We start from the raw sequence: 16,279 nt of genomic DNA, 5'->3' as shown, positions 1-16,279 counted from the left end.
ATACAATTTGCTGATAAACACTTTCAATTCATTGGCCCTCTCTGTAATGAGACAATAGTTGGTTCATGAACCACAGAACCGCTGCGTGTGTATACATGGAAATGATAAAAGCTATTGACTTTTGGATTTTAGAAATGACACCTCATTACGTCTCCACGACAGCAGACAAAGAGGATGTTTGTTAACAAGCATAATGCATGATATTCTTCTGTCTGGTTTGTTATTTTAACTTGTATATTTTAGGTCAATGACTTTCACTTCCTCTCTGACCACTAATCTCATCTGTATATTCTGGTCCAGTGTGGCAGTTGTACAAATATTGTGTCTATACAAATATTGTGTGAGAGTGTGGCATGTTACCTCCGGGGGTTAGCTCTGCATTCAGAACCTAGATCACCATGCACACAAATAAGGATAAGATAAATTCCACGATGCCACCATGGCATTGATGAATCACTAACTATTTAGAGGCTTTGCATTGAAAACAGGACAACCACCTGCACACAGTGAGAAAATGCTCACCCTGCAATCTCAACATTCTGATTCATCATTCACAGCACACAGCGTAATTGAGTGAGGTTGAGGTCAGAGCCCATCTGGCCTCAGAAATGCTGCATGATAAGCTTACTGAAATCTTTGCTCACTTTCTTTATGCATACTAAACAAACATCAATGAGGATCTATAAAGAAAAAGGTCTTTGACGGTGGATGACAAAACCAGGCAAGAATCCCTTTTGTGACAGATCCCAAGGATCCACATGGGAAGTAGCAGCTCAACTCCGTGGAAAACTTACTCATTGTGGTGAATGAACATGTGGCTGCCAGAACTTTTGGTTTTTCTGCCAGCACGGGTCTTGGTAGCAAGGCCGTTATTTTGTGGCCTATTGCGTCCACATCAAGAGAAGAATTTCAGGGCTGGACGCAGCCGCCGGCCAGTAGAGCGCTGTCAGATAAATAAACAAACCTACACACGCACGGGTCAAGATATGAGTAATCACTTTTTTTTAGTTTGTTACAGGAATTATTTTGTTTTTTCCTAAAAAAAAAGTCCCTGGAAATATCACATTACACCCACACAGCAACCAAAACCGTCTGTACAAGCTACAACTCAACTTAGAAAATGTTTTGCTAAATCACAGCACAAACGAACAGCATGACATTACTTCAAGAAATGACGATAACTCCTGGCAATGTTATTCAAATTGTCATGATTAGCTTCACGGTAATTACTGATCAGGTGACCTAATTTTTTTTTTTTCAATTTTATGTCGATATTTAAAGATTTACGGTGTGCTTTTCATATTTTTTATAATTTTGACAAATACCTCGGACGTATTTCTTTATTGCGCTGTGGTACTGCTGATCAATTAATTCTGACTAACGTGAGTTTCTTTTTTTTTTTTTTAAACACCTAAATCAGTGTTACAGCTGAATCATAACAAACAATACCATCCAACCACAAATCCCATAAAACAGACCTGAAATGTGGGAAATATTCTCCTTGACCTTCATGTATCTAAACCACAGCTTAGTGGCCTTGCTTGTGGTTAGTAGAAACCACCTTTTCCTTTTAACAGGGCACTACGAATGAGGCCACATCTGACAACAATGGAGTGTACCTTTTGGATAGTTACCATGGCAACGGCTGCAGACAGAGCATTGGAGGGAGAGGCAAAGAGAGGGAGAGAGAGCTCTGCGCAGTGTGCTTCCTTCTCTCTATGTGTTCCACTTTTTACATTTTATAGTTTTAGCTGCATTGAATGTGAGGAGGTTTCTCTTTGAATCAAACGGGCCAATTTTCCACCACGCTTCCTCATAACACGCTTTCTTCCAACATACATTTACATAAAGCCTGACACCGCCAAAGTAATCATACTCCAGCCCGAGCATCATGCGTTCGTACTGGGAGAGGCATTGCACGTTCCAGTCAGCCAGAGCATGTTTCCACCATGCCACATGGTTCTTCAAAGTTCTAAGCAGCACACACCCCCACAAACCATGTCAATATCCCTCGGTCGGAATCATGCATCTGCCCTATGAATTTGTCAGATCAGACACAGATGTGAGTCAGTTAAATGTAATATAAAAAACAACTCTTCACAAAGGCACACTCATCCATCCATATTCCAGGGCCGGCAATCACACGATACCTTTTTCTTTGACCATGACCATTGGAATCCAATAAATCTGCAACAGAGAAGCTTCTAAGTATCCTTCAGCAATGACACAGAAGCTGCTGGATCCTTTTCAAGTGGAGACAGCACAGAGAGAAAGGGGGAGGTGCAGGTGCTATGCTGTCCTCCTGAAAATACGGCGACACTGAAGGCTTTGCCTCTGACTGCCTGCTTTGCTGCTACATCGCTCTTCTTCTCCTCCGCCTCCTCTGCCTACTCCTCCTCCCCTCCACTCCCTCACTCTGTCCCTCTGTTGTGTCAGCCACCTCCTCACTGCAGCATTCTGGTGTGCTGCTGCCTCTGTGTGAACTAAGCCCAGAACCCCCAAACCCAAAGCAAACTACTTCCTACATATAAGATGTAAATGAAGCCCATTTGACATTTCAAGGTAATACAAACTAGGCGGAGCTATACATAGAATTAGGATTCATTTCATTTTGTGTTGGTTCCAAATGTTATTCTGCCAAGCAAATTCATTTTCATTTTTTAATTATTTATTGTTTTACATTGGTCATTGTCCGTTTGTGTGCATTATGCTAAGTATTATGATAAATGTGAAAAATGTGTCCAAGTGATAAATACTACTTTAGCATTTAGACGCCAACAAATAACTTGATTATTTTTGTGAACCTATGTATAACTGCATACACAGAAATCAAAATATTTGGACAATCTTTCATTTAAAAAAATTCTTAACATGATTACTTGATTATTAAAATACAATAGAATAATTTTGACACATCTAGCAGTAATATTTTGATTTTCAGTAGAAAGGTTGGAGTATCCACTCTTATTTGATTTTTTTTTCTGCTGCCACTTAAAGGAAACGAATGCTCAACCTTAACATCTGCAACCTTTTGTAGCATATTGCCGCTATCAGGTTCAAGTTGAAAATCAAACCTGATCTAAATATTAACATAATGTCTATTTGACCAATAAGCCAAGCTATAATGGTTATGCTGCTTTGTGTGGCAAGCAGTCAGAGTGTGCGTAACATTTGGAAAATCTCAAGTTGTACTCATGGCCACGTGTAATCCTGATGTAAGCCACCATGTCGCTTGGTCATGTGCTGCTGTTTGGCAAGAAGCAGCAGGCCTGGCCTTACGCGATGGACACACATTATATAACTATGTGATTAACTTACTGCCTTCCCCCATTTGCAGCAAGACTTTTGAACGTAGGGAATATGCGATTGCGCAACAAGTGCACAGGAGAATTTGTGCACATAAACAGGTCAGATGTCAGCAGCCAATTAAATCATCTGTAACTACCAAGCAAAGTATGAACTGGTGGTCACCTAAATAGACACAAGGCAGACCGACAGAAAGCTAAAATAAACAAAGCGGGCTGAACAGAAACAGTCTGGTACATCTGTTATTGATTTTAACTTAGTATCGCAACTGGTGGTTAGAAAGCACCCATAACTCGCATCCAGACAAGTGACATCATTTCAGACAGATGCACACATTTCATTTCGCTCTCCTACCTGAAGCCACGTCATGTAGCCTCTCACTCAGGTAATAGTCGTTTGGGTTGAGGTAGGGCAGCTGCTCCATGTATTGTTTGGGAATGAGGTACAAGACCTCGGCCACATGTCCATCCTCAATGATGGACATGCGCTTGATGGAGCTCTTGCGTTTCACCCGCACGCGATCTATGTCGTGGCTGCGGCTGGAGCTGCATAGCCTCCCCAGGCTGTTGAGATTGGGCAGAGTGGGCATGACGCTTTGCCCTCCCTCAACCGTGCCACAAAGGGAGGTAAAGGACTCCAGGTAGACGTCAAGCACAGTCCTCCTCGAAAACACAGCTTTCTTCCGACATGAGGAAAGTGTAGTGGTCAAAGAGGTCCAAATCCGAACTAAAAGTGAGCCCCAAATACACAGCGGTGCATTATAAAGTCCAGCAGGGTTGTTATCTGTTCACATCTAGAGAAAAAGCAAAAAGCCGGGTGCTGATGCGCACCTTGTGCAGGAGAAGTCAAACATCAGGTAAGAGTCGGTGCCCAGTGAAACACTGGCAAAGAAGCTTATGAATGTCTTCAGCCCAACCAGACTGGAGCCTTAAGCAGCTTAAGGCTGACGTTGAGCCTATGATTATCTTCTGGGTGGGGTTAGGTAGTTCCACATCAGGTTTGCTCAATGTACTCTGGGAGACATGCCACCCAATGGGACCCGCCGTCATTTCTCACACGTCTGCCAGAAACTGAAAGCCGATCTGGGTTCACGGGACACTTTCAAAACGTTAAAAGCAACCACATTAGGGGGCTGTTTTAGAGGCATCAAGACTAATTCAAGTTAATTCAACAAATGCTGGGGAATTAGTGCAAAGGCCAAATGGATGCGGTGCAATAAGATGGTGCAACATGATAATCCAAGAATTTCGTGACAGATTGATATGGAATCATAGATAATGAGTATGTGCAAAGAACTGAAATAAGACGAAATAAACTGTGCACTTGGAATTTTACAGCAAACTAAAAAAGCGACTTAATTTTGTCCATTAGAACCCCGCCAGCCTAACAGTTATTATTTATGAAATACAAATGAACAGAATATATTGAACAATGGTCAATACTGTCTGAAACACACACACACACACACACACATGCACGCGCGCACGCACAGACACACACACATACACTCACACACAAATAGTGTTTTCAAAAGAAAGGTAACCCAATATCATAATAATAAAAAAAATAGCATAATTGTTGTTGTTTGTCGTTGCCTTGGGCCTGCATTTCAAATTATAAGAATATCTTGTTTGTTAGAGCAAGAACTCAGACTGGCTGAGTGTGCAATTATTAAACTAATGTTCTTGTTTTCAAATGTATTGTCAATAAACCATTCAGGCTTTTGAAAATTGATTTCATATAAAAAAAAATCATGTATAATTAGCAGCCGATTTTTTAAACACACGCAAAAACAATAAGAGTCCATCTTAGGACACGCTACTGCGCTGCAGTGAGGCACTGTCCTCCAACTGTCATCCATTCCTCAAATCTAGCTACGACACATCTTCCCACATGCTCACATTTACTCAGAACAAAAGTCAGCTGTGCCTGAACACACAAAGACAAAACCACCCCACCCCCTGCATAAATATGACCCTTTTTCGCGCTTCTTACCATCCAGTCCGAAGCAGGAGGTGATTTTTTGGGCGTAGTTGCACAGCCCATCGTAGCTTTGCTCTTGCATCACTGTGTTCCTCTCCCCAATCTCTACACACAGACAATTGCACCCACAAGCCGTCCCGTCTACCACAGTGCACGCAGCCTTCACTCCTTCGCCTGCTCATGAATTATTTATGCTTTTGCCAGGACACTTGCACACGCGCGTTCATGCAGAGCACCCTGCACAGAAAGTGCTGATGCAGACGATGTGCAGCCCTCTTCACTGTCTGGTCCTATATGGAGGAGGCAGCGGATTGTGTTACTGCAGGATAAAGCCTCCTTTTTGATCCATCATTGATCGTCACATTAAGTGCAATAGATGAAGTGTGCAGGATGTACTAACTTACCAAAGCAATGTGGACTTGGCGTACCAGGAAACTTGCTGGATAATGAGATTGTTGAGGGGCATGAGTCACACATTAATCACTTAAAATGAGCCAAAATTAAATGGAGATGTTTTCCCAGCATGCTTTGGGAAACTAATAAAGGTTTCATCTTCTTTCACTGGACCCAAAGGTATTTTCCCCAAGCATAAATTGAAGGTAACCCAGCTAGCATAAATAGAGTATTATTATTTCCAATGAACAGCCTTGTTATCGAGTCTACTGTCCGTATCTCCTTGGTCACATGGCAGAGGTCAAGTATGAATGTGTTAACATAAAACAAAGTAGATTTACAGATGCAATTCACAGCCTAGAAGGTTGTTGATATTACACGAAACCAAATATGACATGTCAACACTAAGACCAGAAGAAGCAAAAATCCAAATGGAATGATTGGCTCACCAAGTGTATGTGAGAATTCTGCTGAGTTGAAGATCCCATGATGGAAATGTTCCAATAGACTAAAATGAACAATAAATCTGTCCACAATCAAAAGAGTGAGCAGAAACCAATTTGGCTGTTAATACAGCATATCAATAAGGCACAGGTGTCAAACTCAAGGCCCGAGGGCCAGATACGGCCCGCCACATCATTTTATGTGGCCCGCGAAGACAAATTATGCATCAAATTCGTGTGTCATTACTAGAATTGCAAATTGTCTTCACTCTTAATATCTTTTTTTAAAATATTTGTTAAAGTTAAAGTCCCAATGATCGTCACACACACATCTGGGTGTGGTGAAATTTGTCCTCTGCATTTAACCCATCCCCATGTGATTTTGATCCATCCCCTGGGGGAGAGGGGAGCAGTGAGCAGCAGCGGTGCCGCGCTCGGGAATCATTTGGTGATCTAACCCCCCAATTCCAACCCTTAATGCTGAGTGCCAAGCAGGGAGGTAATGGGTCCCATTTTTATAGTCTTTGGTATGACCCGGCCAGGGTTTGAACCCACAACCTTCCAGTCTCAGGGCGGACACTCTACCATTTGACCTGTTTTTACTCGTCTAATCTGAAAACGAGTTATTTGTCAGTTTGTTTTGTAGCTTTTACTATATATAATATGAGGTGCTCATACATTTATACATACAACAGTCGAAAGAAGCTATGACTACAATGCGGCCCGCGAAAAAAAAGAGTTCGACACCCCTGCAATAAGGTTTTAAAATGACATCACTGCAATAGGTCTGGTACAACTGTAAATGATTTGAGAAACCTTGAGCTTTCAATGATGACATGAAAATACATTTTCCTAAAGAAGAACTCAGACATCAGCACAGTGGAAATATGATGACCCTGAATAAGCAGCAGGCCCACAAAGGGAATATCGTACTTTTATTGGGTCAGTAATGGAAGGAAATCATTTGCAAGGTAAAAGCTGTTGACCTCGCACTGACTGATACAAGGGGATGGCTAGAAAATAAGAGAGCCCAGTAATGGCTCTGACCAGTTGATGTCTGATAATCAGAAATGGAGATCAATCACTCAAGGCTCTTAAGAATTCAACTTCTTGCTAATCTTGGGCTATTGTATTTATAATCAAATATTACATTAGAGAAACTACATATAGATTTTCACATTATATAAAGAGCAGAAAATCTTAGCAAGGACACTTGCGAGGTTGCTGCTTATGGATATTGACTGGCTTGCACTTGGTTTAAGTTGGCTAACCAAGAATGTCATGCAGTGGACCATGAGCTTTATTGATTGAACCCACGCAGCCTGCACAGAGGTCAGTCAAGGGACCTACACCATCAGTGACCTCCGTGTGCTTCAGAGTGATTCTCAAAGGTAGCCTATCAATCTACCCACAAGCAGTCAGTCACAAGTGCATTCTGATATTGACATACTCAAAAAGGGGCAAGCACATTGCTCCCTCCAGCATAAAAACGACCACTGGGCAATGCACTTTAGTAAATCTCCTTGCTTGAAGTCTTCCATTAACATGAAAAGATGTTGCTGCAAGTGTTTACTCATTTTATTTCACAGCTTTGCTAAGGCAAGAAAAGGTACAGCTGTGAATCTCAGATTCTCTTTACTGAAAGAGCAAATGAGGCAAATTTTATGAGTGATGATTTCAAATGTCTGGTCTATTTTTAGATTACAAAGTGTAGACATCCTGCAATAATTTGTAGGCTGCAGCAGTGTGGTTATTCCATCTGCAAGGATGTAACCTACTTACACAGGTAGTGTCACCGCTCCCCAGACAGACGACTATATAGGTTTCTATTCTCGAGCCCCCCTCCTAACCAAAATGAAGAGACCTTTTTGCCTCCGAATCAGTTGATATGAAACCTTCTGCGGCACAAGACACTCACCTTCAGCAGACATGCCGGGTAGGTAAACTGTCCTCTGCAGCGATGAACAAGGCGAGCTCAGCGCAGGCAACATTGGAGCATGGCTTGATTGGCGATGTTGTTTTCATATGGACTTCGTTGGGCATTATTAGGACATGTCGTATCATTTGAACACATGCTAAACGTTGGCTGCAATTTAGCGGACTAGACGATGACAGCCTGGCGGCAGGGCGTGTCCTCGAATAGGCAGCATCTTTTTTGTTTTCCAAGTTTTCCACCAAAATTGCGTGGTTAGATCCCTCGATCCTTGTAACGTTTAAATAATCCTGATTTTGGAGAAGACTCGTTGTAAGTAATAATCATCGTGGTACGTTCAAGTTACAGCAGGCGTTTTTTCTTTAATTGTTACATCACTTATATTGTCTAATTGCCGTGATCGTGTGGACGTATGACATTGCAAAACATTTCTACATGCATTTCAACTGGATTAGTTTTGGCCTGTATATGAAAAATGCTATTTTAATTTGAGTGCCGTTTGACTGCCAAAAGGACATCACGTCAGCCTTAAATTAATATAACGTTAGTTGAAAACCGAATGAATTATTCCCGACTGCATTTGTATGCATTGCGAGTCGTCAGAATCAGTGTCCGTGTGTTGTACTCGAGCGGCCCCTGCTGGTGACAAACGGAAACGGTGCTGCCTGGTGAGCGAAGTGCCACCGTGTCCAAAGTGAGCTGAGCTCGCCTCGCTCGCGAGACGTTTTGTTTACAGCGGCTGCTGCGCTTATGGCCTGCGAAGTTACGAGGCCAGAAACCCTTTATTATTTTATTACTCACGCAGATTCTCTCGTTGCAAGGGTCATTATACGAAAGCTCCAATCTGGATCGAGGCGGCAACAACAGGAAGAAGAAAATAGAGGAATTCTCTAGGTCTTCTCGGGAAAAAATAGTCCAGTCGAAGAACAAAATGTTCTCCAAATTTACGTCGATTCTCCAGCATGCAGTGGAAGCGGTGAGTCTTGAGCAAACGCACGCATAAATCAACTGGTGACTATTTTCTTGGACATATTTGACATACATTCGGCGATCTAGACAGTTTGTATCACGTCAGCAGAGACAACGAACTAGCATATGCTAACACAAATTTACTTCTGTCTATTTAATTTGGAAAATATAGCAAAGGAACAATCTTGACACTATTTATTATCTACCCCCGACATGTTGCAATTTCTCGACTATCGTCGTTCAAATGTAAGCCAGCTGTTTGTGTTTAACGTAGCCTGGCAAACGGAGCTAGTTAGCCGCTAACGGCTAGCATCTTCCTCCAGCCAAGCTCACGTTGCTGCTAGTTAGCGCAACTGGCTTTCCTCTTTTAGGTGTTGCAATAGTGAAACGTAAGTTTTCCATTGCGCAAATATCGTTGCACTGCTGTTCAGCAAACATTCAGTGAGGACTCATGAACATCTGATATGTTTTGTCTGACGTGTGTTTTGGACTGTTGTCAAGTTAATCGAGGGGCGCTACTTTTCCGATGCCAGTTTTCAACTAAGTCAGTATCTTATCAGGATTAGACAACAAGAAATATAATGATAAATATTTGAAACTATCCAAACATTGTGATACATATAAATCTACAAAACAATTTTTTTCATGTACAATTAAAAGAAAGTAAAAAACGCAACAACAACAAACAAGCATGCACGTTCACACCAGACACACACTCTTTGCTCTTGTCAGCTGATGAATGTCAACATGTATAATTTATTCTCACTGCTTTCTTTTTTTTTTTTTTTTTTTTTTTTTTTCTTCCAGCTAGCTCCATCGCTGCCACTGCAGGAAGACTTTGTCTATCACTGGAAAGCCATCACACATTATTACATTGAAACGTCAGGTAAGATCAGTTTTAAGATGAGAAGTTATTAGATTGCATTGCTGAATGAAAATTTAGTTTCTGATTTGATATATGTTTGCTCAAGTATAATCATCTATAAGGGTTAAATGCTGAAGTGGCAGCACTTTTACCATTGTTAATGAATGCGAAATGCTTGACATTCCTGGAGTGTTAAACCCATGTTGTTGTTTGAGCTTGGTACTGTGGTTACTATCCTTGAAAATATTTTACACATGGCTTTGGAAAGCAGTACATGTTTTGACTGAGGCTGCAGAAAACATCACTCAACCAAGTTTAGATAATGTTATGGTTGCATCAACTTGCATGTTTGTTTCTGCTCTCAGATGACAAAGCGCCAGTCACAGACACCAATATTCCATCCCACCTGGAACAGATGCTGGAAATTCTCAGTCAGGAGGAACTCGAACGGGAGTCTGGGGAGACTGGGCCCTGCATGGAGTATCTTCTGCACCACAAGATCCTGGAGACACTTTACACGCTGGGCAAGGCAGATGTAAGACATGTATTGTAAGGGATGTAAAAGGGATGGATGTTTGAAAGCTCTTTTCCCTCTAGTGTCCTCCAGGAATGAAGCAGCAGGTCCTGACCTTCTACACAAAGTTGCTAGCACACATCCGTCAACCACTCCTGCCACACATCAATGTTCACAGACCAGTTCAGGTGGGGTGACCGGCATTTCCAGTACTTTTTACGCATTGCAGTTCGCCCCGGTACAGGTTGTGTAAGACATTTTCAACGTGTGTCCGCTAGAAATTGATCCGTCTGTGTGGGGACGTACTTGCCGCTCCTACAGAAAATGAAGAGATTCAGTTCCTTTGTATAGTTTGTGCCAAACTGAAGCAGGATCCATATCTTGTCAACTTCTTCCTTGAGGTACGTTGTAGCATTCTTCACCGGAATTTGTACGTAACATTGGAGCTCGCCAAAGTTTTATCACTAATCTACACTGGTTGTAATTGTGAACATATCTTAGATCAGCGTTTCGCAACCAGTGAGCTTTGGAACATTGGTGTGCCGCAAGGTTATCGCTAACAAAGGAGCTAAAATTGGAATTGAAAAAGAAAAAAGTGTTAGCGAAATGAACCGAAAATTCTTTTCAAAAATTGGGGTTGGAAAACGAAATGTTCAAAACATCGCAAATTATTTATTTACAACAAATAATGTATGCCAGTGACCTAGTGACAAACGAAAAATGCAATTTGACGGCAGAAAGTATTAAAATGGACATGTATCCACTCTTGTTTCTAGAACAAGTTAAAACAGAGAAATGAGAACAAGAGTCCAGGCGGGGCAGATGGGCAGAAGGACGCTGTGTTGGCTCCAGACACGGGTCAAGAACACGCAGGAGGCAGTGAGGCAGCACAAGCTGCCGCCGCTACCTCAAGTCCGAACAAAAATAACAACAGCAATTATAATCTGGTGACCTCGCTGCTCAACCTTAGCAAGAGCCCCGTGAGTAACCCACCGTCGCACCTTTGGGTGTTGCAAGGCTTCCTTGTCGTCATTTGTGTCCACTCGCGCACTTTCCAGGATGGCCGGATTGTGGTGAAGGCTTGCGAAGGCCTCATGCTGCTAGTCAGTTTACCCGAGCCCGCCGCCGCCAGGTGCTTGACTGAGAACACTGAGCTCTGTGAGCTCCTGACCGACAGATTGGTCAGCCTCTATAAGGCCCTTCCCCCATCCATGGACCCTTTGGACATTGAGACAGTGGAGTCCATCAACTGGGGGTAACTTTTGATAGTTTGTTTCTGAAAATGTTAGCAAATGATCTCATATCCTTATTGTTTTGTTTCGTGTGTGTTTTTTTCCCAGCCTTGACGTGTATAATGTGAAGGAGGATGGCGCAGTGTTTGCAGGGAAGAGGCCTCTCATTTCCTTCCTTTCTTGGCTGGATTATTGCGACCAGCTCATTAAAGAGGCTCAAAAGGTTTGCTCGCTGCATTTGGATGGCGTGTTGTTTGTCGTGTGGCTAGAGTTGACTCAGTTTGTCATTTCAGTCGGCGGCCTCTGTGATGGCCAAAGCAGTGCGAGAAAGATTTTTTGTTTGCGTGATGGAGCCGCAGCTTATGCAGACGTAAGTTCCTGTCATCGGTCGCCCGCGCTGTCATGATTTGTGTCTTCAAAGTCTGTTCTCGGCCGTAGGTCTGAGGTGGGCATCCTCACCTCGACGGCCCTTCTCAACAGGATCATCCGCCAGGTGACGTCGGAGGCTCTGCTTCAGGAGATGGTGTACTTCCTGTTGGGGGAGGAGAGCGAGGCCGAGACGCCGTCCACCGTGGCTCAGAATCCCGTCAGGCACATACTCATCGAACACTGTGACCACATTTCAGACGAGGTCATTGCCACTTTTCAACATCAGTCTATGTCAATTACTGTCAAGCCTTTTGTTGCTTTCCTTGTAGGCAGAATGTGTTTTTCTTATTCACCACCTGCCTTTGTTCAAAATGAAAAAAACAGTGTGGCTGTGACTCATGTTATCAACCAAAAGCACACAAATAACATCTGACAAAGCCAGGACGCGCATTGTTCAGACGCACGCGGTGGCTTCTGTCGGTTTTCTTTTTTTGTCAGAAAGCCAACGTTTGCCATGTTGCCATTGTGCCATGCCGACATCTGAGCCTCTTTTTTTTTCCTAACTCCCGTCTGCAGATCAGCATCATGACTCTGAGGCTCTTTGAGCAGCTCATTCAGAAGCCCAACCAGCACATCCTACACAGCTTAGTGCTGCGGAACCTCGAGGAGAGGAACTACCTGGAGAACAAACCTCCCGAGGAACGAGAGCCCATTGAAAACGGCCAGCCTCATGATGCTGTGTAAGGACCCCCAACATTGCCCCGCAATGGGCAATCTTCCAGTCATGTTTTTGTTTTTGTCCCCTACAAAAATCTGATAACACGACTCATAAAAGAGCGCTTATTAGAATGTAAATTATTCATGGTTGTGTGCAGAGACCTGGAGGAGGATCCGCTGTTTGGCGACGACCTCTCTCCAAACAGCAGGCTGCCGTCTTCCGATTGGCTCAGCCCGTCGCACAGTCCGGACCACTCCAAGTCTGAGGGGAAAACGGAAGTCCACAAGATTGTCAACAGGTTCACCATCTGCCTGTCACACTAAATACTCACCGTTGAGCTTTTTTAATTTATTGAACATCATCACTTGCAGTTTCCTGTGTTTGGTGCCCGACGAGGCAAAGTCGTCCTACTTCGTGGAAGGAAGCGGCTATGACACGTACCTTCGAGACGCGCACAGACAGGTGAGCCTCACGAGACTCCTCTTTCATCATCAGAGCAGGTTCTAATTCGTACGGATGGCTGTTCTTAGTTCCGGGACTACTGCGGCGTCTGTCATCGCTGGGACTGGAGAGGAATCCCCAAACCCTTTGAGAAATGCAACTTGGAAGTCCCGTTCTTTGAGGGGCACTTCCTGAAGGTCCTCTTTGACAGGATGGGGCGCATTCTAGATCAGGTCAGTTCAGGTCATCTCTTTGAAACATTATTTTGTTTCATTCCATTTAATATTAAGTGTCATTTTTATAGTTGGTCTTTTTTTTTTAAATCTCATTCTTGTATTGTACTGAAAATATGAATATGTTAATAATAAAATTAGGACTGGACTCAATAATTTTTTGGAGGCTAATTTGATTCCAAATATTTGATGAACCAGTCAATAATAATAATAATAATAATAAAAAAAATCTACTGAATATATATTTTTTAATGCTTACAAGAAAGATCAGAATTGAGTTCCCAGTGTAGTCTTGAGCGCTCCTCTGCTCTGCGTCTTGCAGCCGTATGATGTCAACTTGCAAGTGACGGCGGTTTTGTCCAAACTGTCCTTGTTGCCGCACCCCCACCTGCACGAGTACCTGCTGGACCCCTACATTAACTTGGCTCCCGGATGCAGGTCCTTGTTCTCCGTAGTCGTCAGGGTGAGTTTAACCCATTGGTGAAAGGTGTGTGTGGCTTTGGCACCGGGACTAAACATACAGTAATTGCCTTTATTGTGTAACTGGTGTTAAGAGTGTTTCTGGAGTCTGTCATTTCAAATGTATCGGTAATAAGAGCGTGAATTTTGTTGTCAGGTGGTGGGTGACCTCATGTTGAGGATTCAGCGCATCCCAGACTTCACCCCTAAACTGCTGCTGGTGAGGAAGCGATTGTTGGGACTGGAGCCCGAGGGCATCACGTACGTACGGCCGCTCACTCGTCTGTTGGTCAAACTAGCCACTGGCGTGTTTTAATCCCGCCTCTCCTTCCAGTATCGACCACATGACTCTGCTGGAGGGGGTGATCGTGCTGGAGGAGTTCTGTAAAGAGCTGGCGGCTATCGCCTTCGTCAAATACCACGCCACTGCCTCGTCGTCGCCGTAGCGTCCGCCGTGCCCTTCTCGTCGGGCCGCCTGAACGTCGACGGTTGGTCGTCCGTGCTCGACGGGCCGTGTGGCTTTCGGGCTCTGAGTTCCAACACTGCCAATTCAGCAGAGGAACAAGATACAGACTGAAGATGGGCAACCTCTGCGTGTTCTTTTACTGCCCAGCCACTCATCATCATCATGGACATAATGTGTGTGTGACAAACAGATGTGTGTATTTATTTGCAGTCATGGATGTCATCGCCTTAGTGTGGAAGCACACCTTTTCTTTTTAGAACATTTTTATCTTCATCGACATGCAGTTGACATTCTCCTTGGACTGTAGTAACAATACTACGCACACCTTTTAAAACGCCAATTTCTCTTTAATTTATTGATTTGCTTTCAGGTCGCCTTTCTTTTTAAACTGTCGTCGTATTAGGATGCTTTTAATTCAGTCAACGAACTGAAGCTTTTTCTTCATCATCCAAAGGTGTCAGCATCCAGCGTGGTGCGTTTAGGAACTTTTGCACATGCACTTGTTACATTTTCGCTTGCATTTGTACAAAGATACAAGGCTTCTCATAGTTCCCATTCTGTATGTAAATGTTTTCCTTCCCTGAGCCACTGAGCTCATCTCTTAAGTTGCTATGCCTTCTTCTACAAACTTGTATTTAAAAGCAGTGTTGTGTCTCGGATGACCCAAAAGTGTACTGTATTAATTTCATGGTGAGGTGTTGGTTGCTTGAAATCAACAACTTGCTACACTTTTGGGAAGTCAAGATTGTCCTCCATGTATTTTGTGTGTAGTTATTAGGTTGGTGTTTCAGCACTTGTGTGGGGACGCGAGAGATTTGTGTTGCGGTCCTCCGCCAGTCTTGAGCTGTTGATGGAAGTGCTCGCACAGGGTCACATTTGCACATTTGTATTTCTTCACACTTGCTCATTATGTAAATATATAACACAAATTATGTGTATTTTTTCCTCTTTCATAAACCAAATATAGGAGTAATGTTCCTATTTTCCAGGACTTGCTTTTTTTTTTTTTTTTTCTTAAATGGTCAATCATGCATATTTTATTATCAGCCATCTTACCAACTTTGAGTGTTAAGTTGTGTATTGTGTGTGTACAACAATAGCAATATAGAAATATACTACCTGGTGTCATTGCATGCCGTGGCATTATTTTCTTTGACAAAAGAGAGCAGAAGGCTGATTGGCTGAGTTCACAGTGACACGTGATGCCTTACTTCTACTCTTCATCTTTTTAGTTACATCAGCTCGCCTTGCCATGACTATGTTAGCTTTTTTGCTGACAGTGACCGGTCACTGTTGTTTGTAATTGCATCCTTACTCTGTTGTTTCTTTTCTGATATGAAAGAAAGTGAAGCCTTGTTTTCTTTGTATGGCTATTTTGATTTGTGCAATGCAGACGTGAGACATTGTGCATGATCTTCCCTCCTGGTGCTTCACTGAGGATTTGAAACGCAAGCATTGTGTTCTCACTGACTATTTATTCCTCCCTTATCACTTCAGTTCTGTTAAGACAATGTGGTCTTGTTCAACTTTCTCCATCTCAATAAAAGATGTATCCCTGCTGGGTTCAGTAATGTTTGATCTTTTTTTTTTTTTATTACAAAATGTCTGTACAATAAAACAAAACGTACACCTGTATAAATATGGAGAGTCATTTTTGTTTTGCTGTACTGGGCACTGATGACCTGCGTCACAACACATCACAGAAGATTTTTTTTTTTTCTTGTAGTAAACTTAACTACCGTAAAGGTCTTGCGTGAAGATAATGTCCAAGCTCAGCAAAGCTAAGGTGGCTTGGAGAAAACAAAAAATGATTTACCTTTACTTGGATGGTATAAGAACAAAATAGGCACAATGGTGCTGGGGGGAAGAAAATGTCTTTCTAACTGGAATTAGCTCCCCACTAATTAGTAAATTATTTTACTTGCATCTCAGATTAAACAAAAAGAGCTTTGAAA

The 16,279-nt window shown here is 42.7% G+C and overlaps 2 protein-coding genes across 17 annotated transcripts in view; one reads left to right on the top strand and one right to left on the bottom strand.

The window, feature by feature from the left end:
• The window catches only part of ablim1a (actin binding LIM protein 1a), a 28,211-nt gene extending 22,773 nt beyond the window's left edge, over nucleotides 1–5,438 (bottom strand). For 2 of the 16 annotated variants that reach the window (XM_037271252.1, XM_037271249.1), the window contains exon 1: nucleotides 3,661–4,098. In XM_037271252.1, coding sequence (XP_037127147.1) covers nucleotides 3,661–3,895 — 235 coding nt within the window. In that variant the 5' untranslated portion in view covers nucleotides 3,896–4,098. Of the gene's footprint in view, nucleotides 1–2,150; nucleotides 2,393–3,660; nucleotides 4,109–5,301 lie in introns of those variants that run through there. The other 14 variants (XM_037271248.1, XM_037271253.1, XM_037271256.1 and 11 more) reach the window with 13 other exon arrangements.
• A 3,283-nt stretch (nucleotides 5,439–8,721) lies between these two features.
• On the top strand, nucleotides 8,722–15,889 carry fam160b1 (family with sequence similarity 160 member B1). Its single transcript, XM_037271261.1, has 17 exons — nucleotides 8,722–9,034; nucleotides 9,835–9,913; nucleotides 10,258–10,427; nucleotides 10,490–10,594; nucleotides 10,685–10,807; nucleotides 11,183–11,386; nucleotides 11,465–11,661; nucleotides 11,747–11,861; nucleotides 11,932–12,008; nucleotides 12,077–12,269; nucleotides 12,584–12,747; nucleotides 12,883–13,023; nucleotides 13,097–13,187; nucleotides 13,256–13,399; nucleotides 13,722–13,862; nucleotides 14,016–14,119; nucleotides 14,193–15,889. Exons 1-17 carry the CDS (start codon nucleotides 8,990–8,992, stop codon nucleotides 14,302–14,304), a joined length of 2,205 nt encoding a protein of 734 aa, XP_037127156.1. The 5' UTR covers nucleotides 8,722–8,989; the 3' UTR covers nucleotides 14,305–15,889.
• The last annotated feature ends 390 nt before the right edge of the window (nucleotides 15,890–16,279 follow it).

This window comes from Syngnathus acus, chromosome 15 (genome assembly GCF_901709675.1).
Source record: "Syngnathus acus chromosome 15, fSynAcu1.2, whole genome shotgun sequence".
Lineage (NCBI taxonomy): Eukaryota > Metazoa > Chordata > Actinopteri > Syngnathiformes > Syngnathidae > Syngnathus > Syngnathus acus.
The sequence above is the reverse complement of the archived record's forward strand: the minus strand, read 5'-3'. Positions and strand labels throughout refer to the sequence as shown.